The 17,220-nt window shown below is 32.2% G+C and overlaps 2 protein-coding genes and 1 pseudogene across 2 annotated transcripts; 2 read left to right on the forward strand and 1 right to left on the reverse strand.

The window, feature by feature from the left end:
• The first annotated feature begins 2,586 nt into the window (after positions 1-2,586).
• On the forward strand, positions 2,587-6,511 carry LOC112597088 (annotated as a pseudogene).
• Positions 6,512-13,401: 6,890 nt separating this feature from the next.
• LOC112597089 lies at positions 13,402-14,406 on the reverse strand. The gene is made up of 2 exons (XM_025343013.1): positions 14,396-14,406; positions 13,402-13,885 (listed from the first exon to the last, which is right to left on the reverse strand). The coding sequence occupies exons 1-2, from the start codon at positions 14,404-14,406 to the stop codon at positions 13,402-13,404; spliced, it is 495 nt and encodes a 164-aa protein (XP_025198798.1).
• LOC112597090 (piggyBac transposable element-derived protein 3-like) lies at positions 14,405-15,574 on the forward strand (the record flags this gene model as incomplete). The annotated part of the gene is made up of 3 exons (XM_025343014.1): positions 14,405-14,541; positions 14,808-14,981; positions 15,063-15,574. Coding segments are annotated over exons 1-3 (823 nt in total), but the record flags the coding sequence as incomplete, so codon positions are not given.
• Between the last annotated feature and the right edge of the window lie 1,646 nt (positions 15,575-17,220).

Here is a 17,220-nt window from a genome sequence, read left to right on the forward strand (position 1 = left end):
ATGTCAAAAGAGGTTAAAACTCAGCTGTATTTGACAATCATACGACCAATAGTCATGTATGGTTCGCAATGTTGGACGTTACGAAAGACTGAGGAGGAAAGATTAGCAGTTTTTGAGAGGAAGGTACTTCGTAAAATATATGGACCTATATATGATCAAGAGCTTCAAGGATGGAGAAAAAGACATAATCAAGAACTGACGGAGTTTTTCAATAGACCAAATATTATGAACGAGATCAAACGGAGTAAGTTGGAATGGGCAGGACACGCAGTTAGGAAGCAAGATTCAATGGTTCAAAGGGTACTCCTAGAAAACCCAAAGAGAAAAAGACCACTGGGTAGACCAAGGCTACGCTGGGAAGATGGAATAAAAAAAGATTTCCTAAGTGCTGGCGGAGCGGAATATGATCACAGGGACTGGAAGGAAGTAGCGGAGAATAGAGAAGAGTGGGAAAGGATTTGTTCTATGGCAAGATGGTCTCAAAGGCCTTAAAAAAAAAAAAAAAAAAAAAAAAAATATCATCTATTATTTTTTTTTATAAAATATATTTTTCCTGATTAGAAGTTTTAGAGTATAAATAAATATTCTCAAATCTTAATCCGTTTTCATGTGTGATTAGGTTATACATTATATTTGTTTTACCCGAACCACTAGGACCAACTATAATAGCACGTATAGTGTCGAGTAATAACGGACCGTGTCTTGACAATTTTTTTATTACTTAAGTATCAACATTTAAAATATCTAGTTTATCTTTCTGTTCAATCAAATTCATTTTCTTATAAATACTCTAGAATTTATAATTTATTATCAGTTATTGATGACGCGTTTAACTCTTAAGTGGAAATCGGATAAAACTGGTAAAGGATTTATAAACTCTCTTATAAATAGTCTTCCGTTTGAAGCTCACATTCCTGGTTATCAGTTTTGTGGTCCTGGTACGAAATTAGAAAAGCGAATAGATCGTGGTGATAAAGGAATAAACACATTAGATAACGCTTGTCTCGATCACGACTTAGTGTACGCGAAAAGTAAAAATTTAGATGAAAGGCATAAAGCTGATAAAGTGTTAGAAAATCGTTCTTGGGAAAGATTTAAAGCTAAAGACACTCCTCGAAAAGAGAAAATTGTTGCTTACTTGGTAACAAATGCGATGAAGGCTAAACAAAAAATGGGGATGGGTTATAAAAGTAGACAAAAACAAGCCAGAAAAAAAAATAGTTCATTAGCAGCGAAAAAAAGAAGCAAGGTTAAGAAAAATTATAGTGTTAAAAGACAGATTTTGATACCGGGTCAGACAGGAGGTGCGATTCCCTTAGTACCTATTTTTGCAGGATTATCAGCACTTGGTAGTTTACTGTCTGGAAGTGCTAGTGTGTATAATGCAATACAAAATTCAAAAAGAAAAAAAGGTAGTGGATTATATCTGAAGAATAATAGGTTAAGAAAAAAAAACTGATGAATACGCTGCCTAATAGACCACTTTCATCTCAAGATATTATAAAATATGTTGGAGAGTTTAATATTAGTCATTTCCGTGGAATCTTTTCACGTGACGACTTACCTAAAAAACCGCTTAAAATTGAATGTGGAATATTAAACTTGGATATATCTTCAGGCGATGGAAGTCATTGGGTAGCGTTTTATAAAAATAAGGATAAAGTTACATACTTTGACAGCTTTGGTGATTTACCTCCACCAATTGAATTACAAAAATATTTTAAAGGAAACAAAATCATATATAACTATTCAAATTATCAGAATTATAATTCATTTAACTGTGGACATTTATGTCTTAAATTTTTACAATGTATGAATCAATCACTCTAAGTTTAACCGGGAATGATACTACATTGACTACAAATTATTTTCCGTCTTTAAACGTTAATGAAGACTCAGAAATAGCTTTATTATGTTTACAAACGTTCAATTCATTTCCAAACATAATTTCAACAAATAATAGGATAGACATAGAGTTTTTTGATTATTATTTTTCATTCAATTTCCCAAGAGGATATTATAACATTACAGATATTAACAATAAAATTAAACAACCGATTTTAGACTTCAATAATGAGTATCAAATTGATTTAACATTTGATGTAAGTCTTGATCCTATCGATTTTAGATCGGTTATAAAATGTAACGGAACACTAAACTTTACGGATCCAAACAGTATAGGCTCTGTATTAGGGTTTAGAAACCGAAAATATTATGGATCTTATTATAATATTTATCATTCGGAAAAAGCTGTGAATTTAAACACAATTAACTGTATAAAAGTGATGTGTAATATTGCTCAAGGATCATTCAGTAATCACGTTCAAACTCATTCAATTTACGAGTTTTTTCCGAGAGGAGAAATAGAAACAAAGGTAATTGAATCACCACCAAACCTTATATATTATAAGTTGAACAAAACAAATATTGATTCAATAACTATTCAATTAGTTGATCAAGATTTAAATGAAATCGATAATTTTTGTGAGACATTAATAATTGTACTACATATTAAACGTTACGGATCTTGACATGGGATTAAAATTTAATATAAGCCCATTACTTCAGGTTAGACTAGCTAGTCATTCGACTAAAGTGTTACCGTCAACATCAAGTAAAGTTAAAAAATTGACAGTGAAAAATAAAAACATTTTAAAGGCGTTAGGCTATAAATTGAAACAGAATGCCTGAAAGCGATATTTTGGATATAAGTTCGAGGTTTGAAACAGATTCTAAAATTACGAAAATTGAATATCATTCATATACACCTAATACGACTTCATTTAATAATAATGATGAAATACGAATATCAATCCAGCAAACAGATGTTTATCCGTATTTGCATGAGAGTTTTATTTTTTTAGAAGGTAAAATATCAGAAGCTAGTGAAGTAAAACTTGCTAATAACGGTTTTTCATATCTCTTTGAACAAATACGACTTGAAATCAATGGAATAGAAGTAGATAGTACTCGAGTACTAGGTATTTACCAGCTCGTTGAAAGGTTATCTATCATGTACACCAGATAACTATAACTGTTATGAAAATGCAGGTTAATAATACAAACCCCGCAAACGCAAATGGTGAATTTAGTGCTTGCATTCCACTGAAATATTGATTAGGTTTGTTCGAAGACTTTAAAAAAATATTAGTTAATTCTAGATTAGAACTAATATTAACTCGAAGTCATAGTGATCTGAATGTTTTAACAAGAGTTGAACATGAAGATGGAAGTATTACTAATTCTGGAAAAGTCGTTTTGAATAAAATAATTTGGAAGGTACCACATATCACTGTTGATGATGAAGAAAGATTGAAATTATTAAAACTTATAGAAAAAGAAAAAAGTTTGTTTATCCCGTTCAGGTCTTTTGAAACTTTCGAATACCTTGAACTTGGAACCACTAAAAAAGTTGTATGGAACCTGAAAACTGCTTCAAAATTAGAAAAACCTCGATTTATTATAATCGGATTTCAAAAGGGACGTAAAAAAGTATTAACAAAAGATTGTAGTGTATTTGATCATTGTAATTTAACAAACGTTAAAGTTTTTTTAAACTCGATTGCTTATCCGTATGATAATTTAAATTTAGATTTTGCAAAAAATAATTTCACCTCATTATATGATTTGTATACATCGTTTCAAGGATCGTACTATGAAAAAAGTATTCGGAACCCGATATTAAGTCCTTCTACTTTTCTATCAAATGCACCAATTATAGTTATTGATACTTCAAAACAAAATGATTCGGCTACGGCTTCATCAGTAGATGTTCAATTGGAAATCGAAGCGTCAGAATCTCTTACAGGTGTAACTGCTTATTGTTTATTAATTCATGATCGCATTGTAGAATATGTACCTTTTACTAGAGAAGTAAGAAAACTCGTGTAATAATGTTTTGAGATTTAAAAAAAAAATACTAAATAAATTAACATATATTAATAAATATATATATTTTTGTTTTTATTTTAACCAGATCGCATCCTATATAATGTTTTTTAGAATTATTATAATTTGTATTACATGGAATTAAATTTTTGTGAAAAAACATGAATATGTTTTAAAATAATATCTGTTTTTTTTAAATTACACGGAGACGAAAATGAGCTCAAGCTGGATATTCCCCCTTAAACTTAAAAAATCTCCCTGCCCAAAAGTGCTCTGAACATACATAATGGTTTTTGAAAATCACTGTTTTTTAAAATTACACGGAGATGAAAATGAGCTCAAGGGGGATATTCCCCCTTAAACTTTAAAAATCTCCCTGCCCAAAAGTGCTCTGAACATACAAATACATACTACTACCACTGACATTTATATTACTACTCCCAAGTACTGTTTAATATCAATTTTATAAATATTGATTTCTTTCATAGAATGTTGCTGTGCATGAAAAATTCTGGTTTGTTCTAAAATATGTTCTACTAATTTATCGTCAAAAAAATAACGAAAAAAATCAATCGGAGAAATTAAATTTGAAATTAATTTTGATAAATAATCACTGCAGGGCTCGGGACTTAAAGCATTTGCCTATTTTTATGGATTGACTTAAAATGTAGCAGAATGCTATGGAAGTGTTTGTCATGTTACAACACGTTCAATTATGAAATTTGAAAGTGCTTTTTTTAACAATTTTTCAAAAAGATGCTTATTTCCAGTTTTTCTGTTTATTTTTGCTTTTTTTGACGAGTTTTTCTACTTATTATGTGTTTTCATACAATGTTGTTAATGCATTTATGATAGATTTTAAATAAAAAATAATTTTTATTTTATCTATGTTATTGCGTAGTCCGTCATCGTCGGCGGCATCGTTGCTGGGTTAACAAAAATATTCCAACGCTCAAAATAGAATTGGATATAATTGAGTTCATGTTTATTATGATGGGAGAGTTGATACTTTCATTTTATTTCTTGTCAAAATGTTTATAATGTTTATATTGTCATTTGTCAACGTCGTCGATCCGAATCTTCGGTCGACGCACGACGATAACGTACACAAAATAATATAATAAAAAATAAATCGAATTGTGAAAATATTAAAAATAGATTGTAAATACAGAATAATAATATAATAATCTCGAGGGTTACAGGTGTGTTAAATACAGATGTTTTGATATCTGAGTTCAGTACTTTAGTAGTCGATTATCGTTCACGTTCGTCACGTTGTTTTCATTACCGTATTTTTTTCATCGTTGTTTTATGCCCGGTTACTTCCGATATTCATCATCTTGTTTTCGTTTCTATAAATTTTTCGTCATCGTTTGTATTCAAGTATTTAAATTAATTTAGAATGGGAAAAGAAAAAACATCAACTTGTGCTTCTCTAAAAAGATACATTTCTGAATTTAGATCTGATAATTTTTCCACAGACGGGCGTGTCTTATATTGTAAAATGTGTGAAATAAAAATTAATTTGAAAAAAAATATAATATATCCCAAAATTTGAAAACTGATAAACATCAAAAGAGTGTCAAACGTCAGGATGATCAAAAACAGAGAAAGTTATAGCAAATACTAACTAACAAAAGTTCAGCAAAATATGATTTTAATATGGATTTATGTCAAGCAATGGTATTTGCTAATATTCCCTTAAACAAGCTTTCTAACAATACATTTCGAATATTTTTAGAGAAATATACTGGTAAAAATATTCCTATGGAAGCAACATTACAGAAGGGTAATATTGATGATATTTTTTATACTAATATGGATATAATGAAAATGGAAATAAGGGAAAATAAAATTTGGGTATCGATTGACGAGACATGCGACGTAGAAGGCCGGTTTATTGCCAATATTATAGTTGGAATTCTAAGACCCGATTGTCCAGGGCGTATGTTTTTACTACATTCAGAAGAACTAGAAAAAGCAAATCATTCAACCATCTGCAAGCTGTTTGAAAAAGCTATGGGCATTATTTGGCCTGGTGATATTAAGTATAATAATGTCTTGTTATTTTTATCTGATGCCGCTCCCTATATGGTGAAGGCAGGAACTGTTTTAAAAAATATTTATACAAAAATAATACACGTAACTTGTTGTGCTCATGGACTTCATAGAAACGCTGAATAAATTCGTGGACAATTTAGTACAGTAGACGAATTAATATCTAATATAAAAAAAATATTTCGAAAGCTCCTTATCGTGTTGAAATGTTTAAATCTGAGGCTCCTTATGTAAAATTACCCCCTTAACCAGTTATTACCCGTTGGAGATCTTGGATAGATGCTGCAATTTATTATTGTGAACATTTTAGAACAATTCGTCATGTAGTAAGTTGTCTAGATGAGAACAATGCAGACAGCATTAAAAAAGTAAAACTGTGCATTATAAAATCGGGTTTAGACCAGATTTGGCTTATATAAAAAGTAATTTAGAAATTCTTACTAAAGTCATTAAAGAATTACAAACAAAAAATGTTACATTGTCGAGTTCATTTGCTGTGGTTGAAAATGTAAAACAGAAATTTTATTTGTTAAAAGGAAATCGTTATATGGAATGTTATAAATAAGATTTTCAATGTCTTGTTCGTTTTATAAAGTTATATAATAAAATAATATAAATTATATTATAATAAATAATAAATAACCACACGTTGGCTGACAACGGTATGGACAAAAATAACACGAGTCAAAATACAATGCAATATGGGATATGCAATGCATGTATAATCCAAGCTGCATGGAAGTTCATCTATGACCTCTTTAATCTAATAAGTGTAAACAAAATCGTATTGGTTCAAAAATATAACAAATACTATTTATAGATTAAGAAGTGATCCCTAAACAGTGAAATTATTTTTGTTCAACAATACAATCACACAAATGTTGCCAACATCATATCTAAGTCACATAGTCACAGCAAAATGTGTTATCATTAAAATTATTTATCAATTATAATTATTTTTAATTAAATAATGTCCTTGATTTTAAAATCTTGTTGAAAAACAAATATTTATATATTTTATAACGAATCTCTACCATGATAAAGTACAAATACATGGTGGGTCTAAGAAACGGAAAAATTTAAAATAGCTCTCACAGACGTTTAAAAAACTTTTTTAAATATTTATTATTAAAAACATAGGGTACATAATATGCCATTTTAAGTTCAAAACACTAAAATATCAAGTTCGGAAAATAATCTCAGTAAGATGGTGTCCTTTCCTCTTTATACATTCCTGGAATCGTGTATGGAGGTTTTGCATAACTCTCTGTAACATATACATGTGAATTAAAGCAATTTCTTCTTGAATCCTTTTCTTCAACTGAAGAAGTGTTGATGGTTGAGTGTTGTACACTTTGTTTTTTAGATGGTCCCACAAGAAAAAGTCACATGCCGACAAATCAAGTGACCTTGGGGGCCATTGAATGTCGCCGAACCGCGAGATGATTTAATTACCAAAGAGCTGTCGAACGGCTGCCATTGATGGTCTTGCAGTATGAGCTGTGGCTCCAACTTGCTGAAACCACGGATTGACAAGACCAGGAAGATTTTCAAGCTTTTCTGCAACAAAATTTTCAAGCATAGCAACATATCGAGCTGATGTTACAGTTGTTGAATTCCCTTTTTCGTCTTCAAAGAAGTAAGGCCCAATTACACCATGCGTTGATAAGGCGTTTACACCATACTGTAACTTTTGGACTGTGTAAGGGTCGTTCATGTAAACCACGAGGGTTTTCAGATGCCCAATACCTGCAATTTTGCTTGTTTACATATCCATTGATGTGAAAATGGACCTCGTCCGACATCAACAGGCTGTCAAAAAAGTGGGGTCGCCATTCATTTTTTCACAGAACTCAAGCCTTGCCATGTAGTCCGTTGGTTTCACTTCTTGCACAATTTGAATTTTGTAAGGTTGGAAGTTCAAATCGTTGTGAAGAATTCGACGGACAGTTGTTCGTCTGAGATCCAATGCTGCCGCTTGTTTTCTTACAGAACATCGTGGACTTTTTTCAAATGACGTCCTAACTGCTTCAATGTTTTCAGGAGTTTATTGAGTTCGCTGAGCTCCCGGTGGTTTCTTTTTGAGAGCTGAACTTGTCCCCTTAAAGTTATTAACCCAAGTTTTAATTGCTTTACATGATGGAATACGATCATTGCGTTCCAAATTATAATGGCGTCGGAATTCCCTACGAGCGGCAGTCAGACTGTCGCTATTTTTGTAATACGCCTTTACGGCAATAGCGCGTTGTGAACCGTTCCACTGATCCATGTTTACTAAATGGCAGGTACCTATGAATTTCCTCCCCACGGGATCCACCTTGACGTGGCGGGGAGGTTTGCGGGCTCTTAACTGAGTCTTACTAAGCGATCCCGGTCTTACTTAGACCAAACCATAGAGTCTGACCTTAACTGGTTGGACAGGCTTGTCCACCTGCAAGCGCCTGCAAACGGACATAGGTGAAGGTAACACCGAAAATAAATCCCCCTGCCAGTAGGGCTAAAATGGCAGAGACAACTGTAAACACAATATAAACAGCACTAGCAGAAATATTGTTACCACCCCAGGGGCCTCGGAACCGCAGGGGTCGGCAGTAGTGGGTGGATCCGGGGTCAAAGCCGGATCCAACGTAGCGGGCCCACTACGGTCGTCATCTTGCGACCGTGAGGGTGCGGGGGTGGCCAGCCAGGCCCCCGATACTCTATCTATTACTAGAGCTGACCTGAATGTTGCGGGCGGAAATGAAGAGCGAGCGGCGCCAGGCGACGCCTACACAGCGCTGGATGCACTGGGAAAGAAGCTGAGAACCCAGGATGGTGGCCTTAGGCTACTGATCGCGAAATCTGCGGCACTCGGCTCGCTCGTGGACAAGCTCGGCTCAGAGCCAGCCAAGATGGCGATCCAGGAGCTTCTTTCTGTGGTGCATGGTCTCCGTGAAGGCAGAGATCATGTGAATAGGGCGTTCAACGCGACGGTCGATTTTGTTAAGAAGGAGAAGACTGCGAAGAAGACTACCATGGATCCTAACGTGCAACCGGAGTCCTCTGTGGCGCGGAAGGTTGCAACGGCAGAGGCTGAAACCCAGTCTCCGTGCTGGTGGGACCTAGGAGGCGTTGAGAAGTCGATCCCGGAACAAGCTCTTAAGGCGGGGAATGTCGGTGTGTCTATGGGCTCTCCAACCACTTCCTGGACAGAGGTGGTCAGGAAGGGGAAGAACAAGATAACTCGTGCGAAAGAGGAGAAAACGAACAAGACGGACAAACCCGCAGCCAACCGATCGCGGGCCAGAGCGCGACCGGCAGCTATTTTGGTGAACGTTGGTACTGATCAATTTCCGGAGCTCGCTAAGAGGATAAGAGGGAGCGTGAATCAGGCGATAACGGGCGACAGTGTTGTGGGCTTACGTCAGGCCAAGACTGGAGGCCTACTCATAAAAGTTCGTGGTGACCAGGAACACATTGAAGCGGTTCGCGCTGAGGTCGCTAGGTCAGCGGGACCTGACGTCCAGGTGAAAACCCTCCAGCAGAGGGCCCTTGTGGAAATTCAGGACTTGGACCAGTGGACTAGTTCCGATGAAGTTAACCATGCGCTGGCGAATGCTGTAAGCACAGGGCGGGACACCATCAAAGTGGTCAGCCTCAGGAAAAGGTTTGGTGGCACACAAATGGCCCTGGTGTCTTTTTCAATAGAAGTTTCGCGGAAACTGCTCAATGCAAGACGGTTGCGAATTGGCATGGTTAGTTGCATTGTTAATAAAGATCCTCTTCCTTTAGAATTATTAGAAACATTTTCTTTGCGCTTTTTGCTACTTTCAATTGCAACAGCCAATAATCATTTAAAATTGAGTCTCGCTTGGCTGTAAACTTTAAGAGTTCTAAAAAGTTTCCTCTATTATAGTTAATATTCTCACAGTTAATATTATATAAAGATTCAGATGAACCTGAACCTCTATAAGGGAGATTTTGTTTCCCCAAAAGCTTAACAATTTCAAAAACTTGCTCTAAAACATGAATACGTTCAAGTGCTTGTTTTTTTTTTTAAGTTCATCATATTTTTATTTACAGAATATTCAATGTTGTAATTATTGGATGCTAGAATATATGCTTCCACAGCTAAACTATGGACTTGACTATTTTCATGTGCTTCAATGGTAGCATATATATTCTTGAAATTTGTACAACCAGAACAAAAGTTACTAGCTAAGGAACTAAATACCATACAAATTGTGCAATAAACAGCTTTTACATAATTTTTGCCTTCACATTGTACAGTTAACCATTTCCTTGGTATTAAATTACCTTTGAGTTCTGTTCGATTATATATTCTATGAAGATACCATGCTACATTATCTATCGACTTCGGTTGACAGGGGTGAATTGTATTAACAAACTCCAATTTTTGAGCCAAGGTTAAATTTTTAGGATTTTTTGGAAATTTTAAATCAAATGTTATGGTATAACCATTGTTTTCCTAAAAAAAAAAAATTACTATGTAAATTTAATGGGTACCTATCAAATGAAAAAATTAAAATGAGCAATAAGTAAAAGTTCTTATAATAGGATTGTCCGTTGTCAATAATTATATCACAGATTAAATAAAACTAACTTCATGTTTCATCTGTGCTAATATACTAATATACTATCTTCTACTGAATGCAATTAAATATTTAATTAAAACAATGTATGATAAATTGATAAGTATTAAATGTATTTATAATTTCTTACAACAGTAATATCAGATACACTTGTTTCCTTTGTAGTTGTATTGACTGAAATTAACTTGTTCATAGTACTTGCTTGTTCGTCATTAATACTATTTGTATTGGTATTTGAAAATATATTAATTTTACCATCTTCTGTCTGATAATTAGAAAAATTAAAAATGTACTATAGACAATCTTACAACTAAATATTAGGTTTACACTGGTAGTCACGAGTAGGCATAATAGCAGGTTGAAATATACTTAATTTTAAATCAATATGTTATTATATTTTATTTTGCAATAATAGTAGATAATAATAATTAGCAGCATTTAATTGCTTAAAATAAAGTTAATTATGAAAAATATTGACTGTCAAAATATGAACTATACATAGTGACAAATAAATAACACAATTTCTACTTATAGCTAAAGTAAATAGCACTACTTATTTGTAATTAAAAAATGTACTGTATTCTAAACCTGTTAAAATTGTTAAGAAACTAATAAAGCATAGCAGTAGTCTACCAATAACCACTAACCAGTACCAGATAATGTAAGTATTACAATATTAACTTACCTGGGCACCTGGCTTACTAAGTTTTAAAGGTTTAAAGATTTTTGGAAATCATTTAGAACAAAAAAAACAACACTAAAATTATTAATTGTAAGAAAAATATGCAACCACACAACTTAAACATAAATAACAAATTAAGTACGGATTTATTAAATATTTAAGTCCTTATAATTTAAACAAATTAAGTACGGATTTATTAAATATTTAAGTCCTTATAATTTAAGTACAATAATTTGAACTTACCGACAAATTCGTAGAAAAATGAAATAATTTCATTTGTTTGGGATTATCTGCAGCTTGTTTTAATAAAGCTGCACGTTTTAAACGTGCTTTTTCTGCACCACCCTTAAAATTTTTTTTTCCATTGTAAATACGATTTAAAATATTAAATAAATGAAATACAATTAAAAACTAAGGAACGAACAGACCGAACAGTATACAAATAATAATTTAGTTAGTAATTTTATTGTTCCGGCAGTTGCAGTACCTTCCCTAATTCCAATAAACACCGACACCGGCCATCGCGGTACGCACACGCTACATGTTTTGCAAGAAACAACTTGCAATATTTTGTATTTATTTATAGATACGTAAATACGTTGCTATCCATGGCATATTGGAATATAATAATTATGATATAATATCCGATAGGACGATAACGTTCGCAGAAACAGAATATTTTCATTTGTTTTGAATTTTAATATCTTTATTATTAATTTAATATTTTGTACTATGCGACTATATTGTGTAGTATTTAACGGGAAACGACCGTCGGCGCTTAAAACGTCCATTATTATAATAATTTATATTATATTATTATAAAATATAAAAAAAAAAGTACAAATATCAAATTATAGATATCTTTGCTAGTGACCCAAAACGTATAAGTAAGCTGGTACCGGCCCACTGTGCTATAGAATAGTGGCACACCGGGCCAGTCCGCTACTGACAACACTCCACATCTATTAAAATAAATTTCTATAGCAATATAAACATTAAACATGATTTTATCATCATCTTATTGTAAATAAAATTTTCACATAAATTTTGTGTAAAATCATGTTTTTCATGTTATATCGATGTTGTAGCAAACAAGCGATATATAAAACAACAAAGAAAATATAACATATGTAAAACAGCATTTTAATGAGAAATTTGTGACTGATATTTCTTACATAGTGTATCAATTTGTGGTGAAATCTTCGATAAGGCGACTCTTAACTCCTCTTCGACATTAATTAATCTTTCCCTTTTTTTGTTTTTAATTTCAAAGCAGAAAAAGCTACCTCGCACAAATATGATGTCGAAAATGGTAATAATACGGAATGAGCCAATTTTGTTAAGTTCGGATATTCTTTTTTTGTGTAAATCCAAAATTGGCTTAGCTCGAGCTCATTAAATTTCATTTGATGAGTGCGATCGTTTTTTAATTCTGCAAGTTCTTCTTCCTCTTGAATGAATAATCAATGTATAGTAGTGGTCAGATTCCATTAATTCACATAACTGAGAAAATAATCGAATTTTTTGAGGTCTACTTTTAGTAAAATTCACCATTTTTACGACTTGATCAAGTATCAAGTAATTCATTAACAATACTTTTTGCTACTAATGCCTCCCTGTGTAAAAAACAATGCGTTGTGTTTATAATTGGATTTTGATTTTTGGCAATTGTAATAAAACCTTTAATAGAGCCTGTCATTGATTGGGGCGCCATCTGTACAAATACTTACACAAAAAGTCCACCATATACCATAATTTTTAAAATATTTATTTATAACATCAAAAACAACTCGACCAGTTGTTGTCCCAGATAATTCTTTACAACAAAAAAATTGACCAACTATTTTTGAATTTACAATAAATCTAATAAATGCCATTAATTGAGCTTTCCCACTTATGTCTGTTGATTCATCAACTTGCAAGGCAAATAATTCTCCACTTTTTATAACTTCAATAACCTGTTCCTCAATATCCTCTGATATATTTATAATCCTACGACTAATTTTACTATCAGATAATGGTATTTTAATTATTTCTTTTTCTGCTTCGACTCCTAACATAGTCTTTACCATAATACGACAAGCTGGCATAATAAGACTCTCGGAAATTAAATGAGATTTTTTTTTTGAGCTATCAATTGAGCGATACGAAAATTAGCTTCCTGTGCCTTATCCGAAATTTTCACTGACTGATTACATAAGGTGCTACCTTATCTGATCCCGGAAGTTGACATTGTTCTGGAAATCCAAATGTCCCATTTAAAATTTTCTGTCCCATATTTGAATTTAAGAAAATACCACTATCGCCTTCTTTTCCGAAGGAACCAATGTCAACAACAATAAATTTATAATTCGCGTCCACCATTGCCATAAGTACAATCGAATAAAAATCTTTATAATTATGAAATAAAGACCCAAAATTACTAGGACTTCGTATGAGGACATGCTTCCCATCAATTGTCAAAATGCAATTTGAGAAATTCCACTTGTACGAAAATTCTGCTGATTTTTGTGTAAAATCTATATTTTTTGAATCGGGCAAAAAAATGGGTACCAATTTAATTCTCAATTCAGCTAGTGTGCTTTTTATTATTGTGCTTAAATAGTTGTGACTGATACGAAAAGCAAATGATAATGATCTCAGTGACTCACCAGTGGCAAGATATCTATTGAAAAAAATTCAAAATTATTACTTCGATAGTTCGATATATCGATACAAAAAATAAAAAAAAAATTATAAATACCTTAATGTCACTGCTAATTTTTCTGCCGGCAATATTGGATTTTTAACTCGATTGGTAGGTTCTACATATAGTTTTTCTTCCACCAGAGATAATAAAAAATTGAATTATTCATAATTAATTCGGAAATATTCAAGAAACTTAACTTGATTGCTCATCAAATGTCGATTGATTAAAATTTCAAAACATCCTTCAGTTTTACGGTTTTTAAAGATATCATCAGTTGTTTTTCTTTTTTTCGACATCAAATAAGAAAATGAACTAATCTCATCGTCGTCCTCATCCATCAATAGCAGAGTTAAAATATTATTATTATTAACAATTAATTTATCCATAGTTTGTAATTTATGAATTTAAATTATACTTGCGCACTTGAACAGATTTGAAACTGAACTGAAAATATGACTGTTGACTAACCAAAAACAATAATTTTACTTTCGCGACATGTCGCAGTCGCGTTTAGTAAACCACATTCGACGCGGCGACCGATTACGAACATTAGTCGCCTCGACGTGTCGCGCCTTGGAGACCGTACCTTTAGGGGGACTGATAGCCGGTTTGATGGTGGGAAATGTATCCAAGTTCGAACAATGACGTTTCTATATTATTTTGTTAATAAATCCCGCTTTTTTTATACTTTGGTTGATAATCTGTCATCGCGTCAATTGACGGCAAACGCTGAAATTCGATTAGGAAACAATGAAAGAATAGGTAACTTTTGTAACGAACTAGTTCAACCTATAGAAATTTCTTCTACTTCAATTTCAAGTCATAGAACCGACAACATACATTCTGTTGAAACATTGGTTTTAACACCTGAAAAATATTAAAAATAATTAGAGGCTAGGAAAAAATCAAAACAAATACCTCGCTGGGAAAAAGGGGCAGATTTTGACATTGAAAGACCCGCTTCATTTCCCGAACCAGATTACTCCAGGTATAAAAGTATGTCCGCTACCGACATTTTTGAAAACTTCATTGATACCGAAATTATTGAACATTTAGTTGTAGAAACTAGACAGTATGCATTATTTTTAAATTGTCCGGATCCAAACATAACAGCATAAGAAATTCGTTGTTTTATTGCGATATTATTTGTTAGTGGATATAATAATTTGCCTTCGAAACGTCATTATTGGGATTCAAAAAATGATATGAAAAATGTTGCTGTATCTAAATCAATGAGACGAAATAGGTTTTTGCAGATTTATCGATTTTTGCATCTTGCTAATAATATTGATATCAATCAAAATGATAAAGCATGGAAAATACGCCCAGTGATGGAAATGCAAAAAAAAAAATGTATTCAAAATTTTATTTCCGAACAGCATCTTTCCTACGATGAAAGTATGGTCAAATATTTTGGGCGACATAGTTGCAAGCAGTTCATTCGTGGGAAACCGATTAGATTTGGATATAAAGTATGCTGTCTGAACACAAAAGATGGGTACTTAGTAAATTTTGAACTTTATCAAGTCGAAAGCCCTAAAGTTAACACTGTCTACGAACAATTATTCGGTAAAGCTGCAAGTCCGTTATTAGTTCTTATAGATGAAATTCCCGCAGAAAAGAGGCAATTGAATTACTCTCTATACATGGACAATTTATTTTCTGGTAAAAATCTTCATTTGTTTTTAAAATATTGTCGATATTCAGCAATAGGTACGTTTCGTGAAAATATAATTCAAAAAGACTGTCCTTTACAAAGTAAAAAATTATTTGCAAAAAAATAATGCGGGTCTTTGAAACAGCCATGGATAAAAATGATGATTTATTGTATGTTCGATGGATGGACAACGCTGTCGTAACAATGATATCCACGTCATGTGGTACTAAAGAGATAAGTCACGTCTAACGATATTCTCAACAAAAAAAAAAACAAATATTTTGGTTCAAAGACCAAATTTAATTGCAAAGTACAATACATACATGAGAGGTACCGATTAAATGAATCAAAATATTGGATGTTACCGCATTGGAGTTCGTGAAAAAAATGGTATTGGCCTCTAGTAACATTGATGTTTGATGTAGCAATGCAAAACAGTTGGATTTTATACAATAAAAACAGGGAGACCAAAAATATCTCAACTTGAATTTAGAAGAGAAGTAGTAAATGTTTATTTAGAAAGATACAAAAATACTCCCGCATGACTAGGACGCATATCTAAATCATTTTGTTCGTCGGACTCTCGTATATCAGATACATTACGGTTTGATAAAACTAATCACTGTGTATAAAATATGGAAGAAAAAAAAAGAAGATGCGCTGGTAAGAATTGCAAATTAATTGTACGAACAATGTGTTCAAAATGTTCAGTTGGATTATGTATCAATTCTTTTAAGCCTTTTCATTCTCAATGATTTGCATTTTTAATTTTTTTTTTTTTTGTACAAGCTGTACCTATAAGGAAATATTTTCTTTTTTGTTTTTACTCAATATATATTTGCTAATTAATAAAAAATTATTGTAAAATAAATAGATAATGTTTATATTTTATTGTGTTTGCTGTTTATTTATAATAGTTACAAAATAGGTAGGATAAGTGCCCAATGTTGCCATATGGACACAGCAAGTATCTTAAAAACTGAGTTTCAAAAAAATAATATATATATATATATATATTTATGTTTATTTGAGTGCATTTATAGAACATAGCAACAACAATTTATAAAAAATTGAAAAAAAATAATAATTTGGGCTAATAATTATTTATAATATTTTTATTTTTTTCTTGTACCTACATATACATTTTTAGCAAATAAAATTTAAGATAAAATATTATATTTATATTAAAACGTTATTTATTAAACTTCAGTTAAATGAAAAAAGAATTACATAATTTATAGAAAAAAGTTATTATATAAGGAAATTTTACTGTATAGAGGTTGTTTTTTTTTTTTTTTTTTGATAAGGGTAATCATTTTTTATTTGGCACAGGGGTGGCAAATTGTTAAATCTGCCACTAACCGTTATATCATGTTTTACCATAATAAATTCTGCAGTGTAGATCATACGATATAACACCGCACATATCACACTTTGGACGTCAACGGACAAAATCCTATTGGCAAATAAATGTGTTACGTACCGTGTTATATTATATTATTTCAACACATATTATACGGAGAGGTGACGCGTATACCGATTAAGATAATGTATTCAAACAGTGTAGTACCGGACGGTTAGGGTGAACATCTGAACATCGTATTATTTAATAAAACAATTAAGACTTGATCACACATCCTGGACTTCTTAGAAT

Source organism: Melanaphis sacchari, unplaced genomic scaffold, assembly GCF_002803265.2.
Source record: "Melanaphis sacchari strain LSU unplaced genomic scaffold, SCAv2.0 Contig371_pilon_pilon, whole genome shotgun sequence".
NCBI classification, from domain to species: Eukaryota; Metazoa; Arthropoda; class Insecta; order Hemiptera; family Aphididae; genus Melanaphis; species Melanaphis sacchari.